Below are 24,327 nucleotides of genomic sequence, written 5' to 3'. Positions count from 1 at the left end.
ACTGCGGTTTGGAGGTTGTCGCCTTCCCGGTGACACTGAGGGAACCACATGTCACCTATTTTTGTCTGATGCAAGGAGAAGCATCCTTGGAAATGCCCTGACTATCGCTTGTGTTAGGCTAATAGTGCATAACACAATTTAAAAGCTTGTTTTTTGCAGAAGTAGCATCAGTTTCACTGCACTGCTGCTGTAGGCTGCTTGGGGTGATCCTATAATTATTTTTCCCAAACCTTCAACCTTTCATCTTCCTGTAAGTTTTTTCCTGGAAAACCATTGCTCTGTGATAGTCATTTTAATGTCATGTTATGAATCCTAACAGGCATTTCCTGTATCTTAGCAATAACAACTTCGTGGCTGCATCATTTTTAAGCATGTTTCTCATTCTCCTCAAGCACATTTCAAAGACAAACCCCTATAATCAGTCAAGAGGACTCATGGCCTGGCCGGGAGATCCTCTCGGGTTCCTCAGAGGCCGTGCTGCCAGCCGTCTGCTCCCTGCTGGTTGTACTGCCATCCAGATGCAGATGTGGAGCTACTTGCAGGGGCTGAGCCTCCTGGTATAAAAGCAGCACGTCTCCTCTGTTTGTCGCGGTGCTGTGATACAACCGTGCGGGGGTACCCGCTGTCAGGAGTCACTCCATCCCCCCTGCCTGTGGTACTTTGTGCTGGGTCTGCCAAAAAGACCTGGGCAGCAGTGCTTTCTCCTCCTTGATTGATAAGCTGAGAGTGGGGCACGCAGCTCTTCGCAGGCTGCCTTGTGCTTGTTGGAAACTGCCGTGAAACAAACAAAGCTGCTGTAAAATAATTAAATGGTTTAATTGCCTCCATTAAGAAGGAAAAATCTCCCTGTACGTTATAGCGCTGTCGTCCAGAGCTGCCCTCGTCGTCAGTTACTGGCCTGGACCAGCTCCCAGGCTGCAGGGGGAGTGAAGTGGGCGTAAATACACTGGGGGCTTGGAGGAGCGAGGAGGAAATAGTACTGCATGAACCGGGGGGGACACCTGCAGCGGGGCTGAGCTGTCTGCGCCGGGGCACGACCGAGGGAAGGCTCGGCAGGAGCTCGTGCGCCCGACGATGCTGCGGGAGCTTTTCTGCGCTGACCTACGGCCAACCTGGTCAGGCGCCAGGCTCTGGGGAGGGGATGGAGGCTGGGTTACATTGGGTGAATGCATCTCACGTTATTTTTTTATCCTCCAGAAAACTGCCCTTTAGAGAGTGAAACGAACCCATTGGACATGTTTTCAGTGGAGCCCTAAAATGGGATTTGAATGAGTGGAGTGAAGGGCTAATGTGTTAAGCTTATTCTTTATCTAATGTGATTTTTTTTTTTAAATATGTTGATTTATTTCAATACTTCTCCCCATGCTAATAGGCAACTCAGAGAGGGAATTATGTAAAAGCAGCTTTGTAAGAGGCTGATTAAACCTTAAACGCCGGAGGGAAGAGCGGCCCTGACTGCTCTAGCAGCGGGATGGCCGCTTCAGCCCAGACATCGATTTCCCCCTGCCCTGCTGCCGCAGCACTATCGATCCCGCTGCCTTCTGGGCAGACAGCATGGCTCTCGGCTCCCCTCGGGCTGCGGGGCGGCAGCGAAACCTCGGCGATCGCCTGCAGGACGCGCTGCGCCTCTCTTCTGGAGGCCCTCAGCGCTAAGGCCTCGCACCGGGCGGACACTGAGGGGCAAAATCCTGCAGGTGCCACCTATTTCCCAGGCCTGCCCCTGCTAGGGTCTTGTCTCAGCTCACACGGATCTCTTTGGACAGCTACGGTGTGTGAGGTCCCAGGCCGTTTGATTCCGTACCCCTGTGGAAGTGTAACGGCCTAACGTGTGCTTTTCTTTCTTTCCGCAGTACCCCTTCGAGCTCGGCCTGATGGCGGCGTTCGTGTTCTCCACGCTGGTGTGTCTCAGCAGGCTGTACACGGGGATGCACACCGTGCTGGTGAGCCACGCTGCCCTGTCCCCTGCCGTCCCCTGCCCTCGCCACGCACACGGCGCGGTTCTGGCCGCCCGGCCTCCCGTGACGGGTGACTCGCCTCGCCCGTGCCACTGTGGGAATATGTAAGCTGTGCCTTCAGAGGCAGCTGCGAGGAAACCCTGGGGCTATCGCTACTTGAATCTGAAGGGCAATTACTGCCACAGCCGGCACCGCCACGTGTGGGTTTAAAGGCCGGGTGAGGTTGGTGCGGGATGTGGGTTGTCACTCCGTATTTTGAGATGTTAATTGCAAGGGATGCACTTGGGCAACTGGCAGGGTTCCCTAGCGAGGCTGGTGGTGCAAGAGCACCCGTGTCCTCAGCAGGAGGCACGGCCTGGGCTGGGCACGCCGGGGAGCGAGGGGGCGATCAGAGCTGGGACCCCCCCCGGCAGGGGGACAGCCGGGTTCCTTGGGCCTACAGGGCTGCAGTGACACCGAACAGCATTACAGGGAGCTGCTAGGAGTCTAACCTGTAGGAAACTCATCCCTACAGGGCTGAGATGCACAAATATGTTGTCCGAAAATAATCATCGGAAATCTGTGACGCAGGACGAGCTGGTTGGCCACTAGTTTCGAGGTGTCAGCCCTGCTCTGAGGACAGATTTCAGTGTAACTTACATCATGCAGTACCTGATGGAGGAACATTACTGCCCTGTTAGGGAGCTGTCAGGGGGAGCCGGCTTCTGCAGCGTGAACAGCAGCCAGCAGCCTCCACCAGCAGCTGGAGATGCATTGCTTGTTGGCTGCATGTAAAGAAATAGTGCATTTTTTATAACTAATAATGATGCTGTAATAAGGAAAATAGATGAGTGTAAGAGAGAGCCTTTTGTGTGATGGTTGTCTATAAAATATAGTCTGACCTCCCTGCCCAGGCCTACTGGATCAAAACAATATCTTAAATCTGATCTGGAGCCATCCTTTCTTCACCAGTGACCTTAAGTCAATCAGTAAAAATTCTTGGCATATTTCCCTTGCTGTTCCATGATAATGAAAGACTCCTCTAAATATAGATGGATTTTTAGGGTAAAGAAGAAAAAGTCCTTTGTGTCTCTGACACTATTAAAAAGGGCTTTAAAATTAAGGGGAAAAAAAGCTGCTCCGTGTCACCGTGAGAAATGCTGCCTTTCAGAGGGCCGAGCATCCTTCACCAGAGGCTTCTCTGTGCAGGGAGCTGGGGCAGCGCTGGGCAAGCTGCATGAACGTGGCCTCTCGCCGTGCATCAGCCTCTTGTGTGTGGCCACAGGTGCTTCTGGAGGGAGGGCTGGGGCTCGGGGCCGTGCCCAAGCTGTAGGGACAGCGTGTGGCTGGGCCGAACAGCACCCCGTACCCGCTGCCGGTGGTGCTGCCTCCTGGCTTCTTAACTGAGCTCCTCCTAGAAGTGAACACCGAAGGGTATAATTAAGCAGTCATAATGTTTTAGTAAAGCAAGTGAACAGGTAAAATGTATCCACATGGAGCGTAACTGGGTTTTCCCACTTAAGGACCCAGAGCACCAAGGGCAAGGCGGTTCTCCTGTGCTTTGCTGCGGCTCAGGCTCGTACTATGGGGCAGCCCCAGCCCTAAAACGAGCCTGTGTCGGCATTGCTGGCAGTGCTGCTGGGCCGGGGGGCCTCAAAGAGCACAGCCACTTCAGTCGGAAAGGGGTTGCCATTAAAGGCCCTCAGCAGATGCACTCAGTGGTGTGAGAGCTCTCTGTTGCTGTATTCACACCAGAAGGAATACGACGACTAGAGGAAAGGGAATAAGCACCAATGGCCTCAGCTGTTACCAGGGGAGCTTCTGCCTTGGAAAGGGATGGAAGTGACACAGTTGCCTTGTTCAGAGAGAATTTAATTACAAAACCTGCCTTCACTGCCTGAGAGTATTCCCCGTTTGTAGGAAGCAGAGGAGAGGAAGGGTCCGTCACTTCCTCATCCATCTCCAGTTATGGGGCCTGAGGAGGTGAAAAGCGGGAATAGGAGTTACCTGGAAAGGAAAAAGCAAAAATCTGGGTGCACTTTGAAGCAGACAATCTGTGATTTTACTGAGATTATTTTTGAGGAAAAAAAAAAGCAATGGGAGAAACTAGGACTGGGGTTTGTTGTTGGTGGATTGTCTTTGTTTTGTTTTCCCCAGACAACTCAACTGTATTTTGGAAATGTATGTATATATTTCCTCTCCCTCTTAAAACTATGGCCCAGTTTTTGATCCTCAACTCAGTGGGATGAACAGATTTTGGTCTCACCACTGCCAGGGCATGTTGGAGTCATCCGATGTTGGAACAGCTGAGTGATGGTGTTCTCCTTGGCACGCAGTATCCCAAATAGATAGGAGAAATACCAAGGCAGATTGTGTTCAGAAGGGCTTCGTCAGCTGAGGGCAGCCCCCAAAGCAACGTGGCAGGCTTTCATCTCCCCTTTACCCTTTGGGGCCAGCCGTGGGACCTTGTGAACGTGCCACGCTGCTGGGTCTCTCCTGGCTGCAGTGCAGACAGCGCCATGCCCAGCTTTCCCTAATGGGAAAGCAGTCCTGCCCGATGCTGGGGAAGTCAAAAGGATGCCTTTTATCACCAAAAAGAAGCCTGAAAGCTGTTTCTGTAAACACAGGTAATTGTTTTTTCCTTTTCTGAAAGTACAGGGTCAGGCTGATGCCTTTATTTTGCCCAGAGCACTCACCTGGGGACGGGCTGCTCTGTGATGCTCGCCCTGCTCGTTTTCCGTGTGGAATCTCAGGTTTTTAATAACACCATTCATCCTGAAATTATCTTTAAATATTGTAAAGCTGGTAAACAAACAGTGGCACTTCACATGCGCTGCAGTACCGTCCTCGTGGGATGGAACACAAGTAAGGCATTTCAGGGTGGAAGGGGGAGTGTTGTGTCACACCAGTGCTGAATGAAGCCAGGGAATTCAGGCAGTAAGTGGCTGCGTACAGAGCAGAACAGAACTGCTTTTTCCCTGATCGTTCAATCAAAGTAATATTTTTGAGTGCTGCTGTGTTTGGGGTGCTGGATCGATGTTCTGGGGGCTTTTTTGGTGCTTCCAGCTCCAAGCTGTGGCATTAGCTTGGTTTTAACAGGAGGCGTATAGCAGGGTCTGGCCTTCAGAAAGCCAGACCACGGGCTTTTGCAGTCCTTAAAAAATAAAAAATAGTGCTGTGAGGCCTTGTGAAATAAAAACAAGCCAAGCAGCAGGACCCTGAAGGGCCAGCAGTGAGGGTTAGAGGGCAAACCAAAACGAGGGCTTTCCAGTCCAGCTTGACGTATGCGAAGTCCCTCTGGTTGGGGCCGGGTGCTGCGTGGCAGCAGGGGCTGTTTTGGGGTGGAAGTGGCCACATGGGGCTGCCGCAGTGCTGGCTGGTGCTGAGCCAGCTGCAGCATCCCTGGGGAAGGCTTTTAGAAGGGCGACCAAGCTGGTGAGGGGTCTGGAGAACAAGTCTTACGAGGAGCGGCTGAGGGAGCTGGGCTTGTTCAGCCTGGAGAAGAGGAGGCTCAGGGGCGACCTCATCGCTCTCTACAGTTACCTGAAAGGAGGCTGTAGAGAGGTGGGGGTTGGTCTATTCTCCCACGTGCCTAGTGACAGGACGAGGGGGAATGGGCTAAAGTTGCGACAGGGGAGTTTTAGGTTGGATGTTAGGAAGTACTTCTTTACCGAAAGGGTTATTAAGCATTGGAACGGGCTGCCCAGGGAGGTGGTGGAGTCACCATCCCTGGAGGTCTTTAAAAGACGTTTAGATGTAGAGCTTAGGGATATGGTTTAGTGGAGTACTTAGTGTTAGGTCGGAGGTTGGACTCGATGATCTTGAGGTCTCTTCCAACCTAGAGAAATCTGTGAATCTGTGAATCTGTAAATAAATGTCACTGCCTCGGGCAAAATTCGCGCCTGCCCCATGTGAGAATTCCTTTGTAATTGCAGGCTGGAGGAGAGGGGGTGAAGAATGTGCTTCTGCCAGCGCTGGACATGTCCCCACCACAGGGAGAAGCTAGGGTCCCTCTCCTAAACACAGTGTGGAGATCTCAGAAAAGCAAATTTTCCTCTCAGACATCAGGGTAATCCTTCCTCTGCTGGTCTTCCCCCTAGCTGGACAGAGGAGGGGGAAGAACCATTAATCCTGCACTGCCAAATGTTGTGCAGCCCTGCGCTGGGGCTTGGCCTCACCTCCCTGTGCTCTCGGCATCAGCCTGTCCCCTGCGGCGCTGCACCCGAGGGACAAGCGAGGTGCATCCGGAGCCTGGTGGGGCTGTGGGGCACGTCCCCTCCTGGCTTCACAGCAGTGTCTGCTAAGGAGCCTCCGAAAGGAGGAGGGCCAAGCCTGTGTACTGCAAGCGGTATAAACCACTGCTCTCTGAGCTCTTTTGGTTGCACACTCCTACCAGTAAGAGATTTTTGACCATGCACCCCAATATATGTGTATTTATAGGTTATATACATGCACTACTGTACTAATGCATGTCTACGTTACAACATACACAAAAATAGAAACTAAGGGTTTCTAATTAGCACTAAAGAAATTAGCACTACTTTTTGAATATATATATTTCTACCAGTAATAAATACACAAATATATTTTCTTCCCACACCCCAGAGAATTACCTCGGGCACCCACACTGGGGACCCCAGGTACAAACTGGAGCAGAGCAGGCTCTTTGGGTCTGCGTGAGAACCACCCAAGCTGTGTTACTGCACAGGGAGTCAGCAAGGGGACGGCGCTGTACCACTTGGGGAGCTTTAATCAGGTCCCTAAGCAGAGGGTGACGAAAGCTCTAGTGCCAGAACAATGCAAGGGTTAGCTGGGGAGAAGGTGCAAAATGCAGAGGTGTCCATGGGGATGGAGCCCGCGGGCATCCCAGTTTGGTTAAGTACATACAGCTGGGACAGAAAAGCATGTGAAGAGCTGCTGAATTTCTGTCCTTGATCACACAGGGAGGAGACGTCAGGATGTCAGGACTCTTTTTTCTAATGTAAGGTAGACAGATAGCAGGGTGGGAAGTGACCTCCGCAGCAGTGGTGGGATTTTGGGATGTCTGTGCTGGGAACGAGACCCAGCTCCTCTGTGTCAGTTCCGTGTGCTAGGGCCAGGCCCAAGCGTGTCTTCGTGTGTAAAATCCTCATCTAAAAGTTGGTATCGGAAGATGGATTATTTTTTGTGAAATATTGACACCTAATATTATTTTACGTTTTAGTTATCCGTAAACAACTTCATGTATTTCCGTGACTATCCTAGTGTAATGGATAAGGAGATAAACGTAGGTGGAAATCTGTATGAGGAACGTGCAAAATGGCACTTGGAGTTGCTTAAAACCAAGTGTGCTGTGAATTCATTACCTGGTGGTTGTAAACAGCTGAAGTTTGGGTGTGCTTGAGTAACGCGCTTACCAGAAATTCGTTAAGTATTTCAGTTGTGAACAAGTCCTCTCATTCCTGCATAACTACAAGTAAGTTCTCATAAATAATTCGTGTTGGTCTGTGACCAAGCATAGAAGTAGTCAGCTGTCACGACTTGCTGAGGAAGGTACAACCTTGAGAACAGGACATTGCTGTATGTGATTAGCTGTCGCATTGGCAGTGAATTTCATGGTCAGAATACAGAGTCTGTTGCATCCCGAGCAATACCTGGGGCAGCACGGTGACACTTCGTACGCTGCTCTTTATTTGCCTGCTTTCATACAGAGCTGCTGTTTTGGGCTGGCTTCTGTCTGCCTTCCCAGCATTGTTGTTGACAACAATCAAGTTCTCCAAACACCTGATTTGCCTCTGTTAATAAATCAGGTTTTAACTACGGGCTTGCCTCAGGCACTTAAATACCAGCCAGATTTCGGAGGCTTGGGCAAGAGCTTTCTCACGGGTTTATTCCTGCCCGGAGGTGCCCACCTCTGGCCGGGCTGGCGGCGCTCATTGTGCCCGTGCCGAGCGTTGCTGCCCCGCTTCCTGGGGGCCGTCTCCAACAAAAGAGAGCATCCTTCTATTTATGCAAAGCGAGTGATAATCCGATCGGTGTGATGAAATTACTTGTAGGATTATGAGAGAAAGGTTTGTGCTGAGGCAGCTTATTGTAACGTTGTCTGTGAGATGCAGTTGGGTGTCTGCTTCTGCCATTCAAGTGACGTACAGAGAGTGCCTGTAAAATGTGAGAGCAGGGGCGAGGAAGAGTCTCTTGTTCTGGGCAAAAATGGGGACCCTGCTGCCAAGCCTGGGAGCAGCCGTGTTACTCCCCGAGCTGGGAACCACTGGGTGCAGAGGGAAGGCGACTGAGACCAGAGATGCTTTCCCCTTGTGGAAAGTTGGAGGGGAACAGAGCCACCCGCTGACGGCATGGGGCTGCTGGGGTGGGGAGGGAAGCAGCGGCCTCCCCGTGAGCGGCTGGCAGGGCTGGAGGGGGCGACGGGCGGAAGGGAAGGGCGGGTTTCTTACCCCAGCTGCTGTGGGCACGGAGGTGATGGCAGGGAGCTGGTGGGGGAGTTGTGGCTGTGTGAGCCTGCACCTGAGCAGGAGGCAGCGGTGGGAAGAAGCACAAAGGGTGCTCTAATGCCGATGCCCCCTCTCGCTTCTGCTTCGTAGCTGTTTGCAAAACCACCCCTCACTCCTCATCTGTGAACTTGAAGGCGTCAGTAGGTGCTGAGTTCAGGCAGTTCTGCTGCTGTTGCACGCTTATGAATGCAGGTGTTGGTGTTTTGCAGTCATCTGGGAACCCGTGTTCGGCCTTTCACCGAGCTTTTGAACATGATCTCTTTACAGGACGTGATCGGTGGGGCGTTGATCTCGGCTGTGCTGCTCGTGCTCTTGTATCCTGCGTGGGACAGCATAGACCACCTGCTGCTCACCAGCCCCTTCTGCCCGCTGCTGTCCATAGCCGTGCCTCTCGTCCTGTGTTACAACTACCCCAAACTAGACTATTACAGCCCTACCCGGGGAGACACCACTACTATTTTAGGAGCCGGAGCTGGAGCAACCGTGGGATTTTGGTTAAATAACCAGTACGCGGCACCAGCCTACACCGGTGAAAATTTGGGGTTTCCTCTCATTACCGGTACGACGGTGGTGCTCGTGCTGGCCAGGTTCTTCACAGGGCTCTCTGTTATCCTGCTGACACGTCAGCTGATGAAGAACGTGGTCCTCGGCACGTTATGTTACTGCTACAAGTTCCCCATCAGTGACCTGGAAGCCCGGAGGAGGCTGGAGGTTGAAGTGCCGTATAAATTCGTAACATACTCATCAGTGGGCTTCACTGCTACCGTCATCGTGCCACTATTGCATGGGCTGTTAGGATTGATCTGAGCACATTTCCCTCCTTGAAAAGTAAATCATAGCATCACCATTTCAGGGAGAAGTTGTTCAAGGCAGGTAACTTGATCAAAAAGCATTTGTGCCTTTCTGCACTGGCCCAAAATGCCCGATTCTGAAGATTGAGGGGAATCACTGAACCCAAATAACTGAGCTAGAAATCACTGATGTCGCCCACACCCTGTGACGGAGACCCGTGTTCCAGATGATGTATGTGACAAGCGCAGAGCACGAAGCCCCATCCCCACGGGACCGCCTCGCTGTGGGTCAGCGGTGCCGGGACGTGGGGCTGGTGCCGTGCTGCTGCCTTGAGTGGTGGGAGCATCTGCCTGGCTGCTTCCACGGCCAGGGACAGCCCAGCTCGGGTGTGCCTGTGCATTCCCCTGGGGGAATGCAGTGGTGGGTGTGCTTGTTGCTTTTCATACCATCTTCTGAAAGCCAAGCCATTTCTGCAGGCCTGGTTTTACCCATTGCAATCCCATTTTATTTTTAAAAAAAAAAAAAAAAAAAAAGTAAAGCAGAACAAAGAAAAACCCAACCCAAAGCATGTGAAGTGATTTCTAACAAACCTCTCTAACATTAACCAGCTTCCACTGAGAGATTCTTGTGCTGTACAGCAGAGCAGAGTTACCGCAGTGGTGAGGCTCGCGTTCAGCCTGCTTGCCCCTGACCTTGCTCCCCTGTTGGGGCCGGGACGAGGCCGTCCCCGCAGCACCGGGGCTGGGGGACAGGCAGTGCCCTCAAAATGCCTCGCGGCCGGTGCCGGGGGTGACCGGGGTATGGCGAGAGGTGGTGCTGAGCTGCCGTAACTTTCTGGTGCCGCACAGCATTGCGATTGATCTTCCACGCACCTTGCAATACCTGTATAAACCTGTAGGATAGTAGTTAGGGCTGTTGTGGCTTTAATTCTCAGGCTGCACGTTGATAAATGTATATCTGCTCCAGGACCGATGAGCTGTTGAGAAATACAGCGGTGAATGTGGTCTGCTTGGCTAAGAAAACGTAATGCTGCGACTGCAGAGCTTCAAGGATGGCTGCTATGCCGTTTCCTGACAGTGTATAGTAAAAGAGTTTTAACCGTGTACGTTTGTGTTCTTGGCTGCAAAAAAATAAATAAAATAACTTGAAGAATGTAAAGGAGGTGCTTTGCCATCCGTTGGCTGCTTGTACAAACAGAATCAAGTTCAAACACCGTAGCTGATAGTTTTGGCTGAGCGGCTGGAGCACTTGCAAGAGCTGAATGACTTTAAAATATGGGCAGTAACCTCCAGAAGTAGTGCAGGCAGAAATGTTAGCCATTTGTAGATTTGCCCAGGCCATGGCTCGACTATTTTAAAAGGGGTTTGTGGACACGTCTGTCTCCACGTGTGCATGCGAACAGCTTAAACAAATTTTCCAGCAGGGCAGGAGCGCACTTGCACCTTGTTTGAGCCACCAAAACGGATGGGTCTGTGCTCAGTTGGGATGCTCTTGGTCTTCTCCTCATATCCCACCATCAGATAGCATCCTGGCTCTGGCCCCACCAAGGATGCTCTCTGATGCCCGCTGCGTGAGAGCGAAGGCGCCGCAGCCTGGCAGCGGTGCCGTGTCACGGCAGCTGGGACAAAAACTGGGAGAAGCCTCCCAGCGGGTCGGGTGTTGGGCCCACGGTGTGGAATTGGGCGGTCTCGAGAAAGGCGCGGTTTGGTGGGGACGTCTGTGCAGTTTTGTGTGTAAAACTTCACTTCTGAATCACGGCTATTTTATGCTATGAGAATTTTATAAATTATACTTGATAAATCCAAGCACTTATATGTTAAATACTAAATAAATATTTTTATCTTTTATATTCACCTGCATGTGGTTCGTGCAATACATGCAAACTGTACTTGGTTCAAATTTTAAAATACAGATATTTTGCAAGATTTGGTGTGGTTGTGTTCGTCCTGTCCTCTGTTCCTACTTGTAAATGACTGGTAGAAGGGGAATGACTCGCAGTTTGATAAGGTCCCCCTGTACAACCTGCTTGTGGTCTGCCAACACGCTGCTCTGTCTGCTGGAGGTGGAGGGAGAGCTGTTCTGGTGAGAGGCGTTGGAAGATCTGAGGAAGAAGAGAAAACCCGAGAGGACACAGTAGCAGGGACCCTGGAGGGGAGTGAAGCCTCCCAAGACAAAAGAAGATTAAACAAGGAAGTCGTTAATATTTGACCTAGACACTGGAAATTTGGAAAAATCCTTTTTTTTTTCCTGTAGTTTTGCCAGATGAAAGATAACAGAATGGGTTCGTTTTCCATAAATCTTGCTACCTTGCATCACTTTTTTCCACCGTGGTTTTTGTTCTAAAAAGCTAATGCTCAGAGTACACGTATCCTTTACCAAGCTTGTGGTGCTAATTAACCCTGAAGCCCCCATTATAAATTCACTTGCAAATATCACCGAGGGGCAGAAGAAGAAAAATAAAGATTGCAGAGGCCTTCTCTAGCTTTGCGTTAGGTACCTCGGTCGTCGAATACGACTATGAGCAGTTTGTAAATATCAGACAGTTGGGTTTGGGCCATGCGGTAACTATGCTAGAATTACGTGCCGTTCCCCGCCTGTCCAGGCGCACGGATCATCCTGAGCAATACGCTCCTGAATTTCAGAGCCGGAGCAGCCTTGCAGGCGCCGCTGGCATCGCGGGCAGCTGGGAGTGGGTTCAGTGGCTCTGAAGAGGCTTCAAATTTAACCTCACTGTTGACTCTGCTCCTCTGCTCCTGGCAAGCAGTGCTGCTTCCCCAGCACAGAGCTGGTGTCCTGCTCGTGGAGTACTTGGCTACTGACATGAAACAACGTGAACCGGGAGAACTGATCCCTGAAAGCCGTGCGACGCACGCCCCTGCAGCTCAAGCCCTTAGTGCCAGCCTAAGCCAGACTTTACACTCAAAGGACAGTAAATTCACGGGAGAATTGGGATGCCCAGAGTCAGAAAATCGTGCATACAGAAATATATTTAGTGCACACAAGTATGCCTGCACTCTGCTGAAATGCAAATCTGCCTTATTGTCGTCCTAATCCCCATGCATGACACACTAATAAAGAGGGTTTTTTTAATACTTACCATCTGTGGTACAGATTGCTTCCCACACTGTGAGCTTGCTTGGTTACAGTTGTGTAGGCATCGGGGAGAGAGAGATCCTGCACGCGGCAAGCTGGATAGTCCCTCGGGAGGCTCGGAAAGGCGGGCTGCAGTTTTCTCGCTCTCCATGTGCACTCAAGTCGGTTGTGCAATGGCTGTGCTCTCATTTCACGTCTGTCACGCAGGGATAAGTAAAAACTACGCTGCCATCTGAGGGGAACCGCAGCGTTCCCAGATGGGTAGCTGTCGGGCATTTTTCATGATGTATTAGCGCTTGCACCCCACAGCTGTGCCTGCTGCCCCCCCCACCTGCTGAGACGAGTGACCGAGCTCCCACTGAAAAGCCCGCACGGTTCCAGAGGTGGGGGTGTGCAGGCGCAGCTCCCAGAGCTGCCCTCTTACCTTGTCCTCACCGCTGCACCTCACCTCTTCTCCCATTAGCCAGCGGCCGGTACGTCCTCCCCCAGCACCCGGAGGTCTAACCCGGCACTGCTCCTCCTGGGGCCGGAGGCTATCCGGCTCCGTAATGGAAACGAGCCACAATAAATTGGCCTAATGCAAACTGCTTACTATTGTTAGCGTGCAACATTAGCAATGGTTATAAGATTGCAAATGAGCGATAGCCAACTTCATTAGACGCTGGTAAGGAGCCTGCTGAAGCGCACTGAGCTGGCCACCCACGCAGCTGCCTTGCACCAGAGCGGATGCATCGAGCGCTGCCGTGTCTGGCTGGAGCTCCTCAGTTTCCAGGGGAGCTGAGGCACAGTGCCCCGTGCTATAACTAGTGCCAGAAATCCACCTAGACAAAAATCCTGATCAGTGAGAGGTTTTAGTATAACGTTAGGGGCAAGGCTGCAAGAAAATCAAACTGCCCAAAGCTGCTTGGCCCCGCTGTGCACCTGGGGTTAAGGAACCCACTGGTAGGGCTACGCAAGTGCAGCAGGGACCATGCTGGCTTGTACAGACAAATATCCCTCAGTCCGACAAAAGCTTTGATATTTTTCAGTTCCTTGTGCAAAAGACCAGTGGCATATGCTCTTAAATGCATTGCTCCAATTTTGTTTGGAGCTTCAGAAACCGCTAGGCTTACATCAACCATGGAAAAATTCAATTCCACCCACTCCCCTTTCTGAATTTAGAATGATAAAGGAGCAACAGTTATGTCTGGAGTAGGGAAGCAGATATTACACACATCTTGCTTACAAAATATCTCTGGTTTTCATGAAACAAGTTTTCCTCCCCCAGCCATTGATGAGCACATGACAACCGTACAGAATAAAAGCTCAACTCCTTAGTTCTGCTCACATTCACTCAACATTTGCTCTAATCAATTATCTTATTTCATGCAATAAGAAAAGAATGAGATTCCTGTTATGCAGCCATAATCAGTTACAGTATGAAGCTGTGTCTGTGGAACATTTCTGATTTTGAAAACTAATCATGTGCTCTGCCATTATATTTCTCTTGTAAAACACTGGGCTTTCATCCAACTTGATACTTTTTTTCCCCCCTCCCTTAAAAACATCGGTGGCACAGTCTCATCCTTGATGCCACATTCTTATACTGTAGAAGCCTGCCTAATTGCACTGTAAGGAACATATTTACCCATGGAGCCAGACTTGTTTTTTTTTTTTAGTTTATTGAAACTTAAAAGCATAAGCGGATGTTCCCTGCAGAGAAAGACAGAGGAGCAGAGGGTGCTGCATGTGAAAGTGGACATCTGTAGGAGGACAGAAGTCCGGTCTTCACAGGAAAGGCTCAATACTGATCTCTAGGGCAGAGCACGGCATGGTGAGCTCAAATTTGGTGATAACGTCAGGGTGTAGGACTCCAAGTTTCCCAACGCTCTGACCTTTGGCAAAGATCTCAGCACAGCGACCAGGGAAGAAAGCAGAGCCTGTAAAGAAAGCAAGAGAAAAATCAATATTTCTCTGGGCCAAAGAAGTCGATAGGCATTTAACATGGAGAACAAAGCGCTCAGTATTAAACAGTTCTCTGTGCTAAGATGCTAAGAATGGGCTCTCGCTTTCTTGCATTAACAGTTGTCATGATTGATAGCGAACAAGGAAACCATTTGAGTTAAAAATAAAATGTGAAGCCCAAAGCGTGGGCATTTTTTGCACTCCAGTTGTTTTGACTAATTTACTCTTGCAAAAGGAATTAGCACAGATAAGTCAAGTCAGAGGGATACTGAAATTAAGAACTTTTGCAGGCTTTAGGCACTGTTTAATACCTGAATGTTTCCCACCTTACTCTGTTTAAGGAAATAAAGCTTGCTGTCATCTAAGGGGTAAGTAGACACGTCACGCTTGATTACATGTCACATAATTAGAAACAAACTACATTCCTCATCTGGAGAAGAGCTTTTAAGCAGATTCATATACACTGTAAAACTGGGGAACAATGAACAACTCTCCTAACAGCAGCTCCATTTGCATTTTTTGTCCCTGTTCTGAGCTGAGCGGCATTTTTATCTGATAGCCCTTCGGAAGAGCGAGCCAAACCAAACCAGCAAGCTTCTTCTCAAGCCACCTCTTTCAGAGCAAGTGTGTCCACCTGGGAGCAACAAAAGCAAAAGCAGGCACGTCTGTGAGGACAAGGAAAGGCTCCACCTGCTGTGCACCCAGAAAGCTCTACTCCCCTTCCAGTTTTGATAAACATTTTCTTCTAAGTTCTCTAATAATGAGGTATGTGGTACCCACATCAACACCTCCTGATGGAACCGGCACTGCAGGTGGTACTGCCCACGTGTGCTGCTACTGACACTACCAGAATTCATCACAACAACTGTAGGCAAGTACCACCTGCCATTTGCTCAAATTTAGTAAGACTTAGGATGTTTTAAATGCCTTTCCCTAGAGGAAAACTGCAGAATGTATGTTCTGAGGTGGGAAACTCTTCACAGAGGAAAAAAAAAAATCTCCCTTCTCTTTTTGTGGTTCAGCTCCAGCACGATTCGAGTACTGTGATGCTCCAAAAGAAATTGCATTACGCTAGAAAAAATGGGCTCTGTGGCCTAAGCTGAAATATGAAGCTTGCGTATATGATATATGTATATATATATATATATTATTTTGTTACTTCCTTCAATTATTTTAATCCTGAAAATGAGAAGAGGGCTGGGTGTCACAGAAGCAAAGCATGGTGTGCGGGGCCGCCAGCTAGCAGTGCTGCAGACAGTGCTGCGGCCTCAAAGGAGGAAAGGGGAGAGGACGACACGAGGCTGCTGGAGCCCAGGCTCCCTGCTGCCCTTGTAAAAAGCTGCCTCAGCTGTGGCTTTATGGCAGTGGCCTGCCCAGAGAGAAGGGCTCTCTCTGGGATTGCCACTCAGATATCAGACAAGTCAGCACCAGAGAACAGCCAGCTGCCATGCCCTCTCCCCTTGCTCTGCATCTTTTTCTCAGTATCCCAAAATCCAACAAAGCATCTCCTGCAAGAGGAGTCGGTGGGTGGGTAGGAGCCAGGCTGCGTCAGCGCGGCTGGGGACATCCCTGCGCCAGCTGCCTCTGAGCGGTGTGGAGACAGCCCAGGAGCTGCTCCACAGTCAGCCCTCGCCTGTTGCTGCCACAGTGCTCAGCCCTGGATCCTGCAAAGGAATCACAGCAATTTCATTTCTTACTGACAACCCACACTCTGATTGCACCAAATGCTGTTTAAGCTTCAGGATCAGGACAAGCCCAGGATGTTTCAATGTGTTTACCAGGAGCTATTTAAAAAGGCCCTAAAGGGCCAAATTAACCTCAAACCTCGGGACCATTTTGAAGGCACTCTGCTCACTAGTGGCCAGGCCCAGAGATGCGATCCTTGCCAGCTCCCCGGTGGAAGCAGCTCGTTTAAGCTGTGTCTCCTGTAAGGTTTGTAGTCGTAACTTGCAGCTCCAGGAACGAGAGCAGCGACTGGGTCTCTTCTATGTCCAGCAGGCTGCAAGTGTGAATTGACTTTACGTGGGTACTTCAGTTTTGGCTGCCTCATGAAGTGTGATGGCAGTAGTAAATGATCACAGGAACATTAAGTAAAGATTGTTTTGAAGAATATTCTGAACCGGTACATTTTAAATCGTCCCGTTCCAATCTTAGCTGTGAACACAAACCAACTGCTTCCACTGGACATACAAAAGTGGAATTATTTAAGCCCTGAATTTTACTGACACGTGACTCTAGCCAAACAGACACTTTCCACGGCCAAGCTGCAGTATTCAGAATGAGCGTTAAAATAAAACTTGACAAAACAAATTTAGAAAAGAAACAAATGCCGCACATACAGATCACTCTGCAGATTGCGGGAGAAAACACAGTCTAAAGTACCCTTGTAGTTAGTGGTAAAGGCTTTCCTATTTGAGCATAAAGCTGGTATTGTACCACGGATGTGAGCAGCATACAGTGACATTCTTTTAGAAACTTGTGTGTAAGCTTATACTGGCACAACAGCAAGAACTAAGCATATGTTAATAATGTTGGCATGGTACCCCCCTAAAAAACTATGGGAAAAAAAATGAAAAAAAAGCTTTGACAATACGGTTAATTAAAATACTGAGTCTAATTTGTCTGTTCTTTTGAGCTTGTGTGTAGCTTTGGGAAAGTTACTTTATCTTCTCGCACATCTCGTCCCAAACGTATCATGAGACTTAACCATTTTTAAACTTTAGATATTTGAATGGGGTCAAAAATAATACTGCACTGAATCAACCCACTGCAAAGCCAGTTACTGTCCCTGCATCTTTGTAACAATTATACATGTTTTTCCTCATTACGGTTTCACCCCTAGCACCCAGCGAGATAGGCCGAGCCACAGGCTTCTCCCAGAGACCAGCTCAGCCATGGGGTGTGACCCCGTGTTCACTGGCGTGAAGAGGGCACCATGCTGAAGGCAGCTTCTAAGACCTGCTTTGTGTCCCGTGGTGCCGCACAGTTCTGTAATTTCAGGCAAGGAATCGCTGTTACGTTACCCAGGGCACGGCCAGTCAGTCAGCAGTGAGGCCGAACACGGCCAGGTGGGGACATGAGGCCGTACCCAGCCCTCACAGCCACAGCACCTCCACAGAAGGGTCACTTCGGTCGGCTGAAGCAGGTAAACTGAGCAGGATTAGTGGCTTGCAACCCCCGAAGAGGAGGTGGTGGCTCTCCACCTGAGAGGGAGAAGGGGAAAAGCTGCGGACTTGGCTCAAGCCTGTACCACACACCGCGCGTTCAGGAGGCCTGCCTGCTGCAGGCCGCGCCTGAGGCACTCGGCCACGTGCTCGGTCTCCTGTGCACAGCCACTGCTGGGCAATGACCACGACGTTATTTACTTTGAGATTCCTTGCTGCAAAGATGTAAATACGTAATTAATATCAAGAGGAAACACTTTGCTCCACAAAGTGTAGGACCTTCAAACCACCTCTTCATTTCCAGCTGTGCTAACCCTGAAGCGTTCGTAACTTTGCAGGACACTCACTGCACCGTGTGCCTGGTGCTTCACAGACACGGTGCTTGGGCAGTATTGTTCTTGTCCGACTGGCAGAGCTCAGACAATGAGCCAATTAAAATGAAAGAACCTGTTAAAAGCTTTAGGATCCCATCTGTCTGGCTAACACTTGGCTCTTGCACCAGAGAAACCTGAGCTGAGGAATAGGTTTACAGATAGTTTATGAACTCTAGTTAATAATGAAACTATTATCGTGTCAACTGGCTGCACCACGGCATGCCTCGGAGGATATTCCTGTTTCCCTGAATGGCCTCCAGCCTGCATCCAACAGATGGGGGACCTGAAGTTCCCTGAGCGGAGTGATTCTCCCACAGGTGGTAAACGAGGGAGCTGAGCTCACACCTGGGACCGGGTGGTGGTCCGCGTGTCTCTACCAGGCCACCACGACTTGGAGCAAATGTAAATTTCAGATTAAAAATATTGATATTGAAAGGGAAGCACATAAAGAAAGATAAAACACAGAAGAAACATAAACAAATGTGAGCAGAAAGAGGGGAAAAAGGGAAACAGGCGTTTTGTAGCCAGGGGTGTGATTGGCGTGAAGGACCACCCAAGCCTAGAAAAGGAGATCTAAGGTAGGGGCACCTCCCCGGGCTGGGCAAGGCAGCAGCTGCAGCAGGGCCTGGCCAGTCCTTGCAGCAGGACAGTGAAGGAGGCATCAAAATAACCACAGAACAAAGGTAGGTGATTTTTCTTGCTTTGTGTGTTTCTTGTAATACCAAGGAAATAGCAGTGGTGTTTTAGGCTCCTAGCAAAGCTTGCATGTGTGTTGTGTCCTGGGCCATTGTGTCGGCTCTTGGAGTAAGGTACAAACCTCCGAGTGAGAGTCAAGGCTGTAGGAAAGATAGGTGCTTAACTGCTTGCACATACAGGGAGTCAGCAAAAATTGCACCATTGTGTTGCTTCAATGTACCACATGGTAAGCTGGCACCTTGCACTCTTAAGCCCCAGTAAAGCCTTGATGCCAAAAGGAACCCAGAGGGTGCCTTCTGTGAAAGGTTAGTGCAGCGACCTACAACTTTGAGCAGGAACTGAAAGCTGACAGTGGTGTCTGTTGTCCTATCGGTGTAGCATTGTTAAGAACTGTATGGCTGTGAAAGACAGAGAAAGGCCGAGAAAGGCTCTGGCTAGCCAGGTAGCTGCTAAAGCACACCTGAAGGCACAGTTATCAGTGAGCGTGCCAGGAGGTGACTGCATGTGTGCTGGTGCAAAATATCCGAAGTCTGCTCTTCTAGAACTGGTTGCTTGTGCTATCAAGCATGCTGAGTGAGAATTCATTTAAAAGTTGCAATTTACTATACCAACCACTTTAAGAACAACAAACTCCTCGCTCTTTTGATACAATCCTTTCTGTTCTGCACACAAATAGTACTTCACAAACTTCACCTTGGAATCCAGCCAGGGATCGTATTGTCCTTGCTGACAGAGACTTACACAATGTCAGAGGAAACCAGAAGGTCTAGCAATGGAAATCCACCTATTAATATGTCAACACTATAATTGCTGGTTGCAAGAAGGGGTGGGGTGAAACACAATATGCATTCCTACAGAAGAGATGCCAAAGCCAGTCATGTTTTATGCTGATATCCTACACACAAGTGAAAGACAAAAGCTACTTCTCGTGGCTGCAAGTAAGAATTGAATTTCCAATGTTCAGTGATGTAGAAGTAATACCTTTAATTAAAGCTTCTGTAGCATGTCCTCGAAAATCTGTAATTGCCTTTCTGTATTCAGGCAACGGGGCCACTTTGATTGCTTTGGGGTAATTCTTTGGCCAGTAATCCAATAGAGCATGTAGTCTTTAGCACGTTTTCTGGCTAATTGACCCTCAAAAAGCTCCGAGCTCCCTGCACTCTTTGTTGTCAAACACCTTGCACAGTTTCTTTTCTCTGCTTTACTCTCCCTCCTTTTCAAAAAGAAATTGATTAAAGTAGTATTATAGGCCTACAGTTGCACTAAGCCTTCAAACCTACTTGTTTGTTCCTATAATTTGAAGGAACATCGGAAGCTGAAGCTTAAGAAGGTAATAGAGAGGAGCTCATGTGACCTCTGAAGTCTTTCATCTTAATTCCCCATGCCCTTAGTGAAAGGGCAGCTGGTGTGACTGGCTCCTTCTGACTCACCTGTCCAAGTATTTTACCTGTGCTACATTGTATGGAATTTAGTTTTGAGGTTAGTGGTTGTTTTTCTTTCTAGGATCAGGTTCTTCGCGCTTTTGGCTAATTCCTTCTTTAGGTAGATGCATTCAAGTACAAACTCACAGTATGCCATCAGACTAGACAGTACTTTTTTTTTTTTTTTTTTTTTAAATAGGCAACTATCTTTTCTTGTGCGTGTATGCAGCGCAGTCAGGTTCCCAAAACCTTATGCAAAAAGCTCCCAAACTGCAGCAACCTCAAAATCACATCTTGTCATGGGATGATCTACCTTAAGCTACTACTTAAAAATCAGAGACCTCAACTCTTGCGTGATTTCTGGAACACTGTAAGGCTAACTTCTCTTTTCAGTGAGAAGCAAACTTGATAGTATTTAAGACTATTTAGAGATCAGTGATACTATTCTGCAAATACAAACTTAGAACGTACATCTTTGAAATACTGTCCTCTATTCTGATTTGTCTGAAATTAAAAAGCGCAAACAAAAAACCCTCCTCTTGTAAATATTTCTCTGTGATTGGCTGCTAAATGTCAGTTACTTTTACAATGCCTGCAATAACTTTTAACTGTAAACAGTGTGGAGTAATTGTAATACTGCTTGAGCCTGGAGTCAGCTGTTACAGTCATGTTAAGAAAGAGTTGCACTGAAACTGGGGACGGCAGAGGTAGCAGTCTTTTCCCTTTATCTGCCTTGAGAACAGAGAGCAATGCAGACTTCTAGGCTCTAACTTCATTTTTCATTCTTGTTGTGGCAGAGGATGTTGTTGGGTGTTTGTGGATGTCCAGAGGTTGTCAAGAACATAACAGGTTCAGAGCTCCCCTTAATTCTTTTGTTGTCCTCCGGATTACAGTACTGTCAGAACTAGTTAAGACTATGTGGTAACAGCAGTGTGTTCCTGCCTCTCCTAATGGAAGGCAACATGTGGATGGATGCTGAGGCTAAGGAAAGCAGACATCACTGATCCAAGTAATAGGATATCACATAGTCAGTGATGAAGTATCATTGTGACTACTTACATAATGTTTACAGAAAAAGTGAGTAGAAAACCTAGAAAGAATTTTACCATTCATATATTTTTCTATAAATCAATATTTGTGTACCAAGCTCAATAAATTTGCATTTGTGTGGCAGTTGCAAGAAACAGCAATTCTTCGCTGGACTTGAGCTGCACTGTAGAGATACCATTACATAGCTCATCTTCGTTTTTAGGCCAGTTCTGAAATCCATCTGTATCTGAAATGTTAGTTTGTCCTGTCTAAAAGTCCCAAACCCAAGTTGATATCATGTCACAGCTAACTTTTTGTTCCGTGACTGCTTTTGTCCCTCTTTAAGTACCAAGAGAAAAATTCACCTTTCACATAAGAATCCTTCAAAAACGAGGAAACAATAAACCATATTCTATGGTGGAGGGGTGCAGAATACTCCACGTTGCACAGTAAGCCAGTAGGTTTTAGCCTTTGGGCTCTGCTTTCACAGAGGCATTAGAGGATAACAAGAACCAGCACTGTCAGTCTGCAAGTCTACATTAATACACGGCAGTTTGCATGACGTTTGTGCATCCCATGCCCTGGACCAAGCTGTGTTCCCCTCCCAGTATGACCTGACACCGCTTGCTGAGATAGACAGCAGCCACCTGATGGTATCCTTTTATGACTACCACATTTCATGCTGTTCAGAAAATGACTTAAACCTCCACGAAACGGTACATAATTAAGATACGAATCTCAGCGGATGCTGAAACTGTTAGTCAGTGTTAGCAACTAAGCCTTCTTTTGTAGACCAGAGCCCTCTGGTCAAAGCACACGGCTGTACCCCTAAGAACAGAGCTGCTTGAACCAGCCGACTGTCAGCCAGCCCGGGACCAGAAGCAAGGCTGTGACTATAATAAACGTGGCTATTCGCTTCTGGACCCAAACAAGGGAAGTCTTTGCCCAGGCTGAGTCTGCACCAGCTCAGCATGTCTTTGCTATCTACTGTTTTCTAATTCGTGCAGTACAAGTGAAGGTAAAGTCAATTCCTCTACCAGAGGCATGAGACTCACTAATATCCTGCATTTACACAGATGTAAAAGTTTGAGACAAAAATCTTACAAACTCATGTTTAAAATTTGGTTGCATATCTAACTGGGAGAACATGTACGTCATACTAAATTTGAAGCGCTGTCACTGCCTCTGTACCACAGTTCAAAAAATCAAACCAAACCAGAGAGCTGCTTAGCTACAGTGTCACAGCAATTTCAAGAAGTGCCAGCACACCACTGGGCCTTCACGTAGGGCCCTGATGAGAACGGATGACTTACGCACCAGACGTGGTGGTGTTATCAGCCACCGGGCTTTGGGCTGATGCCGCCCTAAACGCTGGTTTCGTAACTGCCAGCCAGCAGCATTTCTCTGCATCTTTATTAAAACAGATGCGTATGTGGGAAGAGGTTTTCATTGGATCATAAAAGAAGCCCTTCACTTCAAAAACAAAACCAAATAATTAAAAAAAAAAAAAAAAACCCTCCCCGCCCCCCATGCTCAAAGCTGTGACACTGAGGATAAATAAAACCAGAATTATTTTAAAAGCCCAACGTACTGCGGTGATCGCTATGGCTACAAATTTAATAAGACCCCCCATCACAGCATTACTGTTGTAGTGAAGATGAAATCAGAGGAACACTTAGCCGGCCTCTAGCTGGAGCAGGGCGATGCTGTGCCAGGGAAGCCGGCGCTGCGCCCGCCTGTCAGCTCGCCGGCACTGCCCCTGCCCGCTGAGCAAGGTCTGCAATTTGCTGCTATTTCTGCTTACTGGCTTGGATGAATCATCTCTTATAGAGAGGGCTTTGCAACAGCTAGGCTGAAAACAGTTTCTGATGAAGAAATAATTTTCTATTTCAAAACGTAAGGAGACAGTATTAAAAAAAAAAAAAAAAGCAAATGACCTAATTCTGTGTTATGTAATGCAAGTTGTGCCAGACTTCACAAATTCTTGATGCAAGGAAGATTTTTATCTTAGACTTGCTATGATGTGTGATTAAAAAAGATAGTTGCCTTCGGGAGCAAAAAAACAGTATAACTCTGAAGAGGCCTCCCCAGTAAAGGAACAGCAGAAGAGCAAAGACTAAATGCTAGGGAGGAGAAACCAATGTCTCGGGCTCAAACACAAGCGCCAATGTTTGAGATGGCTCTGTGAGGTGACAAACTGGCAGAAATAAAGTCTAAGCATCTTGAGAAGCACTGCTATTGTTTGGAGCAACCCTGATCTGTCAGAACAAAAGGCAATGAGAATAGAGAATTGTAACCTTTATTGGTTAGTACTTGAAAAAAGTGGATGGTACAAGCCCATAATTTGTCTCCTCGCAAGCTGACTTGACACCCTTCCCCAAAATATTTCTGTAGTTTCCATGGATTTTTTTTCCTCCCACTATTATACCACAGGAAACATAGCTCTGTGTGAGGCAATTTGAAGGTGTTTGCCATCTGAAATCATCATCCGAATTCAAGAAACAAGTATTTTCTTTGTTCTTACACAACATTTCATATGTGGGGAAAAGCCATCTGTCAAACATGGCTTGGTAATGAAAGTTTAAAAGAGGAATCTAACCTCTTGTTGCCCCATGCTGTGCTAAAAGAACACACTTTTCTTCTACCCGATCATCTTTTTTTTTCGGGATAAGCTTTGTGCAAACATTACAGGGTGTCATGAAGGCACATTCAAGAACTTCCAGCAGAGGAACTGAAATGACCATAGGAAGAGAAAAAAGCCCTCCTCAAACTTGCATTTGATAACCTCCATTTTTTTTCTCTATAATAGAGAAGAATTATGTAACACAAAGCTAATGAAATGAGACTTATTTCCAGAAACTAACCGAGGGTTTTGCCACAAAACTGTTTCAGTGTTGTTTGCCATAACTGCTTCTCTTCCACTAGCAAGGCACCTCTGAGATGTCCAGTGATACAGCGTTCTGTCACATCTTGATAGATCGCATTCATCTGTAGAAACTCCAGACACTGCAGACTCCCGACGTGGCTAATTAAATAAAATAAGCAACTCTCTCCTGTTCTGCATCTTTACCAGGTACCTCCTTGGGTGTTAATTCAATTACAGTCAAATTTGAAGTACCAACGCTGGTGTGGGAAGATGCTTGATAGGACCTGGCTTAACTTTGTAGGGATTTAGTTCCTATAAACTGGAAGTAGTGTATTTACAGGAAGGAAATAAAGAGCAGAGATAATAGGTAATTAAAAGGACATTAAGTGAACTGCCACACCCAATCCATTAGATAATTTGACTTCAGCTGTTAGAACTGTAATTTTTCATATAACTAAGCTCTATTGATGCTGCAGGGAAAATTGCTCAAGAGCAAGTGTGAGAAACTAATTGGAAAGTCATAAGG

The 24,327-nt window shown here is 48.0% G+C and overlaps 2 protein-coding genes across 2 annotated transcripts in view; one reads left to right on the top strand and one right to left on the bottom strand.

The window, feature by feature from the left end:
* SGPP2 (sphingosine-1-phosphate phosphatase 2) overlaps positions 1-9,723 on the top strand; it is a 30,280-nt gene extending 20,557 nt beyond the window's left edge. The window contains exons 4-5 of the mRNA XM_048062951.2: positions 1,851-1,940; positions 8,690-9,723. Coding sequence (XP_047918908.2) covers positions 1,851-1,940; positions 8,690-9,229 — 630 coding nt within the window. The 3' untranslated portion in view covers positions 9,230-9,723. The remainder of the gene's footprint in view (positions 1-1,850; positions 1,941-8,689) is intronic.
* A 4,224-nt stretch (positions 9,724-13,947) lies between these two features.
* Positions 13,948-24,327, bottom strand: part of FARSB (phenylalanyl-tRNA synthetase subunit beta) — a 38,319-nt gene continuing 27,939 nt past the window's right edge. Inside the window, exon 17 of the mRNA XM_048062948.2 lies at positions 13,948-14,226. Within this exon, the coding sequence (XP_047918905.2) occupies positions 14,075-14,226 (152 nt within the window). The 3' untranslated portion in view covers positions 13,948-14,074. The remainder of the gene's footprint in view (positions 14,227-24,327) is intronic.

Source organism: Anser cygnoides, chromosome 9 (genome assembly GCF_040182565.1).
Source record: "Anser cygnoides isolate HZ-2024a breed goose chromosome 9, Taihu_goose_T2T_genome, whole genome shotgun sequence".
NCBI classification, from domain to species: domain Eukaryota; kingdom Metazoa; phylum Chordata; class Aves; order Anseriformes; family Anatidae; genus Anser; species Anser cygnoides.
The sequence above is the reverse complement of the archived record's forward strand: the minus strand, read 5'-3'. Positions and strand labels throughout refer to the sequence as shown.